Source organism: Chrysochloris asiatica, unplaced genomic scaffold (assembly GCF_000296735.1).
Source record: "Chrysochloris asiatica unplaced genomic scaffold, ChrAsi1.0 scaffold00006, whole genome shotgun sequence".
Lineage (NCBI taxonomy): Eukaryota > Metazoa > Chordata > Mammalia > Afrosoricida > Chrysochloridae > Chrysochloris > Chrysochloris asiatica.
This window is the reverse complement of record NW_006408524.1, coordinates 18,414,754-18,421,825: the sequence shown is the minus strand read 5'-3', so window position 1 is coordinate 18,421,825 and position 7,072 is coordinate 18,414,754. Positions and strand designations below refer to the sequence as shown.

The window sequence follows — 7,072 nt, the reverse complement described above, 5'->3', positions numbered from 1 at the left end:
ATTGCAATCTTTGTCTCACTGGCCACTACAGTGGAGTAAATAACGTTACAGTTAAACAAAAACATGTTTATTTTCACCTTCAAACAGCAAACTGTTTACTTTTTTCCCCCCAATACAATCATAATTAACTTACAAAAAAATGGCATTTACAATGTATATTCAAAGTATTTCCCTTTAACGGGAAACAACATTATAGAACAAGATTAAAAAGTTAAAAAAAAAATAAACAACATAAAAATCCATTCTGTTGCTTTTATAAAATAAAACAGATGCTAGTATAAGTCAAGAAATTCTCTTATACTTCGGGTCCTTCTCCTCCAGGAACCAGCTGCATACAAAGAAAAAAATTTTCTTAGCAATACCACAACATTATCTAAAAACCCATACCCATCCATCAAAACCACCTTTGCCTCTCTCCTCATCCCTCACATTCCCATTTTCTCCACAGTCAATTAAAAAACAAACCAAATTCATTGTGGTTGAGCCGGTTCGAACACATAGTGACCCCATAAGTCAAGAGATGAACTACCCTATAGTGTTTCCAATGCTTTCATCTTTATGGGAGGAGACTGCCAAATCTTTTTCCCAAGGAGTGACTGACACGTTGAAACTGCAAACCCTGCAGTTAGCAGCTGAATGTTCAACCACTGTACTACCAGGATTTAGCATTTCCAGTGCTACCAATCAGTACTCAAAGCATCTTGACAGTGATTTCTGACTAAATAAATTTGAAAACCCAGGCAAACTAATCTTTAGGTCCAATATCATATTCAATAGCTCAACTTTAGTTACATGACCACCACAACATCCCTTTCCCATCTTAAGCACTACTGGGCCATGGGCATTTAGTCAAACAAACAGCATCATGACTTAGTTTTGTAATCTCTGTCTCACATAAATAGGCTAATGTCTAAATAAAATAGCATTGGCTTCAATGCTTACCATTGTTATATTATTTCCATTTAGCAAAATCTGATCTAATTTAGTAATCCTTCTTCCTTCTGGTGTGATTTCACTAAACAAAAAGATAAGAACCAAGTTAAGCAGAGATAATAAAAGTCAAAATTCCTGAAATATTTCCATCCCTAAAAAGGTTATCCTCTATATAAATAAATGTTGTTGTTGTTGAGTGATGCTGTCGAGTCAGTTCTGACCCACAGCAACCCCGTATAGGGTTTCCAAGGAGCCACTGGTGAGCTTATACTTGTAACCTTGCAGTTCAAACAGCTTTGCAGTCTGGTGCATTCACCCACAATGCTACACCAGGAGATTAGGCAATTTTATCAATAACTTTCAAAGACAAAGATTATCCACAGTCTTACCTTAGAGGTAGGAATTAATTGACTGGCCTAAGATTCATTATCTTCATAAAAGACAGTGAAACTTGCCAAGGAAGTCAAGTATGAAATATTTATTAGCCTCACTCTTCCTTAACACATCTATTGTTGCTAATTCCCAACCATTAAAGCAATTTGTAATCAATTCAATTTTGAAAGCAAGGATATTGGTCATGATCTTCATAATTAACACAAATGAGCCCTCATTTACATTTTATACAATACAGTAAAATGCTCTTATTATCATTCCTTGATTTGACCTAAGTTATTTTTAGTATCATTCACCTTAAAACTGTTGCTACTAATTTTCTAGCAATATAATAATAATTATTACCGTAATAACCCTCTGATACAATTTTACAGCATCAGTAGATAAGAATTTCTATCTTTAAAGTTAAGCCAACAGGCAAATTTTTCTCATAAATCATTTTACTGGCTCAATACTTATAAAATTGCCTTAAATTAAGAAGGACATTCCCCAAAACTTTTTTTATTTTTAACACTACTTACAACTCAGTGACATCTTCCAACACCATATCTGAAATTTAGTGTTAAGAAAATAAATATACCAGATTGGAATTACTGTTTTATGCCTTTGTTAAATTTTAGTGATAATATCTAACATAATTACTTTAATGTGAAATGCATGTGTTCTTGTTAGAAACTTTATTTTTGTAAGTACATAATATCTCTTAAAATGCTATTACAAGTTTCCCAAGTCAATTGATTTCTATTATAATGAATAAATACTGATTATCCAAAGTTCTTACTTATGTTAGTAAATACATAAGAAAAACCTATACCACAAACTTTTCAAAGGATACTGACAAAGTCATCAAAACCTAGAAGTGTGCCAACAATTTCCTTGTCACTCTTCATCACAATGTGAATTCTTGACCCTATACACTTGTCCACAAGCTCTATGAACAAATTCAAAGAAAGAAAAAATAGATGAAAGAAAAGGATGGTTTCAACAATTCATTAGTTCAACCACTATCTGAGTGCCTACTGGTACTCAGTTACTTGCATATGGTGAACGAAAAATATTCATTCAACTTTAGTTCTTATACTATAAATCTCTGTTCAACCTGTATTTTTAATAGAAATGTTTTATTCTGAATGCCCCTTACCTCCCCTCTGTCGCGATTTGCCATGGTTGTGTGTGTGTGTGTTTTGAGTTTTTATTGTGAATTGAGTAATAGTTTACATGGGAGAACAACGGTTTTATACCATTGTTTCCTTGCATTGATTACCATCTCCTCCACGCATCATTGTTAAACAGTATTTGCTTTTCTATTCCGTTTTTTGGTGTGTGTGGTGTGTGTTTTTTTTGGGGGGTGGAATGTGCACAAAAACACTTAGGAATATATAATTTAAACCAAAGGGATGATTGTGTTTTATACTTTATATTATTTAATATATGAACTCCCCTCTAGGCTCTAAGCTCTTATTTTTGTCACTGTATTCCCCATGGACAGTGCCTGCGATATACTGGACACTTAAAAAGAGCTTGTCAAATGAAGGAATAAAAACTGTCCAATCACGGCCTTGACCCCTAATTAACTCAATCACTCTTCACCAATCACGAAATATCAGGGGAGAGGCATAATTACCTTCACCCTTCTCACCTGCCTCACCCAACCAGATCTATCGTCTGATAGATGTGAACACCTAACTTAGCAAGGTTAGCACTATTCGGCATGATCTTTATTTGTTCAGTATCTATTACCTCCACTGTTCTGTTACTAGACTGTGGTTTAAATTGATTGTCGAGTAGTGCTGTTACTGCTGTCTGCGGTGCCTCCTCCAAGAATCGTTTGTTCGATAGGTGACAAATTGAGCTAGCCTCTTTTAAGTCTCATTCCGGACCGGGGTACTTCTCTCAATAACCAGCCAGGCACAGATATGATAAGGTTTTACTGAGTATCTTAATGCCAGCTTTGGAGGATGGAGGAAGGTCGCTACCCAAGATATGATAGAGGCGTGTTCACAACACAGAAGGCAGAAAGCATGCATTCAGCTCATTAACTGTAAAAGGCGAACGATTTATTCGATGTGAAGAGAAACCAGAGTATAGTTCAGTAACTGTAGACCTTTCTCCAATGGCTGGTTTGGGCAGTCCAATGCTCCTGCCTCAAACAAGCCTACCACGCTGAGGCAGGAGCGTGACCAAGGGTCACAAACATGGAAGCCTAAAGACGAGCCGCAGAAGGAAAAAGCAGTTGGTCTGACACATTTTCCCACATTCTACCGCCTGGGTTGCAGCGTCTCTGCCCCAACCCTGAGCTTCAGCACCCCGATTTCTCGTAGAACGATTACCTAGAGGTAGAAGCTGCGATGGGTTGGTGGTAGCGTTAGCGGCCATGGTGACGCCGGAAGAGGCCTGCGTCTATCGACGTTTCAAACACGCAAGTTTGAAAGTGCGCGCTTCCGCTTTCTTCCTCTGCCTGGGCAGGCTCTACCAATCTGAGACCGAGCGAGCAATCGGGCCCAGACCTAGTTACGTGAGCCTGCTCGCTTCTGTCTGGAGAAATACGAATTTCTGTCCGCCCAACATTCGACTATCTCTGAAAGGTATCCAGTCTTCTCTCGAAATTTCTGAGATCCGTTCATTAAAGTTATCTTGCTCTATCAATAAATTCTTCCTCTAAACCGGAAGATTTAGAAAAATATCGGACTGTCGTTTTATTTTCCTTTAGAAAACTGCATCTCTTCTGAAAGATTTTAAATCTTCTTAAAATCTCTTCTTTCTTCAGATCAGTAAGTCAATTCGTTTTTCCCGCCACCAAATCACTGTTTCATTTATTGCAAAAACTGTTTGTTTTAATCCAGTGAGTTGAAAACCCACAAACTTGCCTCTGGTAAACATTTCTCCTTTGGGTTTAAAAAAACAAAAACAAAAAATTATTGAAATTTGTAGCGGAGATCGCCATTCAATAATTTGTCCACATTTTGTTTCGTGACATTAGATGCAGTTCCCATAATAGAACAGCTCTTGTTCCATGGGTTCCCATTTTTATTTGTCCACCTTTTCAGCCCTTCCTTCCTTCTGACCTGTTTTGGGGCAAATTCTGCCCTTTGGGTCTGCTATGATTGATCTAAAGAACATGTTCTTCATGGGTGTTACTATTCACTTTATAAAAACCCACTCTATAGGCCTGTTGTTAGATTGAAAGGTGTGGGTTCAGTTACAGGTTTGCAGGATGTGTAAAGGCCGTAGTTGGCGATTCCACCAGTCTCTATTAGGCCGGTCCGTCTTTTTTTATGATTTTTAACTTTGTTCTGCGTTTTCCTACCAGTCTGACATGGAACTTCAGTGCTCCCGATCAAAGCTGTCAGAATAGAAGCCACAACATCTAATTCTGGTCTCAGGCTAGTGGAGGTTGTGGTTCATGTGGTTCATGTGGTCCATGACTCCTTTGAACTAATTGTTTCCTTGAGTCTTGAATTTTCTTCACTATTCTTTGCTCTGGTCTAGAAGAGACTGGTTGTTCTGTCTTAGATGGTCGCTTGCCAGACTTAAGATGCCTATCTTACAAGACTGTTGTTGTTAAGTCGGTTCCCACCCATAGCGACATTGTATAGGGTTCCCGAGGAGTGGCTGTTGAACTAGAACTGCCAACTTGCGGTTCAAACCGACTTTGCAGTCCAGCACATTAACCCACAGCTCCCCAAAGAGTATGCAGAACATTGCCTTTATTGACAATGCTGTGCCAATTTATCTAGATGTCCCCCAAGACTATGGTCCTAAACCCTCAAGGCCAGTGACTCAGTTCCTTAATAAATTTGGTTATAGCTGAGAAATACGCATAGCTCCTCCCCCTGCCCCCTCCAGTATGCTTTGGAGTTCTGGCATATCTCAGCAGGATAATACACTGGACCGGATGGTTGGTTTGAACCGGAATGTTGCAATTCAACCCCACCAACCTCTCCTCAGAAACCCTATACAGGGTCTTTATGAGTCGGAACCGACTCCCAAATTGACGACAATAATAACTGGCACTATGGGTTAATGTACTGGACTGCAAGGTTGATCTGAACTGCAAGGTCGACAGTTTAAGCTCACCAGCTGTTCTTGGGAAACCCTATATAGGGTCACTATGAGCCAGAACTGACTCGACGGCACTTAACAACTGTGTGTGTGTATAATTAAAGCATACTGTTGCTAACAACGCAACAGTACTGAACAACAACATATTTAGGAATCTATATATACTGTGGCTTTTTTAACTCAGTTTATTCAAAAATGCAGTCTTACCAGATGTTACTCTAAATTATATGTTCATGTCATACTGGAAAACCATAGTACTTTACAATGTTTTGAAAATAATAGAAAGCAAACAAATTAGCTGCCTTATTCTAGTTTATATTTGTATCCTAGGAATTTAAAGCAAAATTGTCTAAATAGTAATATCACTCATTTATACAGCAAGTGGTTAAGAACTAATCATTCATTCATTAAACTAACATGTATTAGTTGCCTAGTATTTGAGTGGCATTTTTTTGACTATAAAAGTATACTCAAAAGAAGATTTCTCCGGCTCTTGTTGTAGTGTTTAAGTTCTATCAAGTCTGTTCTGACTCACAGCCACCTGTATAGATTTCTAAGAGCACTGCTGGGTTTGAACTGTTGACCTTGTGGTTAGCAGTTCAGTGCTTATCCTAGTGTTGACCACAGGAACTTAAAAATAAGTAGGACAGAATGACAACTAACATTATGTACAAGACACCATGAAATTTCATACATGAAACAAGATCTCTTTTACCTTCAGGAGTTCTAGAAAACTAGGAATGGTTTGAGTCAAATGTCAGGAAGTTCGAGGCTCTCGCAGTTCAAGTCCCCCTCAGGCTCAGTCCCCTTGTAAATATCAAGCCAATTCTAGCTTTCTTGTGTTATATAAATATTGAGCACCTACTGGACTCCTGGTGTGGCATGGTGGGTTAATGCACCAGACTGCAAAGCCGTTTGAACTGCAAGGTTGGCGGTTCAAGCTCATCAGCTGCTCCTTGAAAACCCTATACAGGGTTGCTATGGGTCCGAGTCGACTCGACAGCACTTAAACAACAACCACCACACTGGCTAGAGTCCTGGTGTTGCGCTGTGGGTTAATGCACCAGACTGCAAAGCCGTTTAAACTGCAAGGTCGGCAGTTCAAGTTCACCAGCTGCTCCTTGGAAACGCTATACAGGGTGGCTGTGGGTTGGAACTGACTCGACGGCACTTAACAACAACAACCATGCTGGCTGGAGTCCTGGTGTGGGCTAATGTGTCAGACTGCAAAGTCAGTTTGAACTGCAAGGGTGGTGGTTCCAGCTTGCCAGCTGCCCCTTGAAAACCCTATACAGGGTCACTATGGGTCAGAATCGACTTGATGGCACTTAACAACCACCACCATGCTGGCTAGCTGACTTAAAGTAGATGCTACATACAGCTAACATTGCTAGCTGGTTTCACGTTTGTCTTATTTTTGTAACCAGACAGAAGCCACCTTAAGGTGACAATTTTTGTTTGCTTTGCTGTTGTTTGAATTGATTCTCACTACAAGCTCACCAGCTGCTCCTCGGAAACCCTGTGCAGGGTCACTATGGGTCAGAATTGATTTGATGGCACTTAACAACAACAACAATTTCACTCATACCCATGAACATTCTCTTTAATCTTCATAATATTCTTACAATGCAGTGAATTTTTTAATATGTCTCTGCTGGCCATGGTCTGTAACTCCCAAGAAATG

General features: G+C 39.1%; 1 protein-coding gene across 1 annotated transcript; it reads right to left on the bottom strand.

Annotated features, from left to right (window-relative positions):
* Positions 1-295: 295 nt before the first annotated feature.
* LSM5 (LSM5 homolog, U6 small nuclear RNA associated (S. cerevisiae)) lies at positions 296-3,702 on the bottom strand. The gene is made up of 5 exons (XM_006832151.1): positions 3,657-3,702; positions 2,162-2,257; positions 1,848-1,875; positions 943-1,015; positions 296-328 (listed from the first exon to the last, which is right to left on the bottom strand). Exons 1-5 carry the CDS (start codon positions 3,700-3,702, stop codon positions 296-298), a joined length of 276 nt encoding a protein of 91 aa, XP_006832214.1.
* Positions 3,703-7,072: the final 3,370 nt, after the last annotated feature.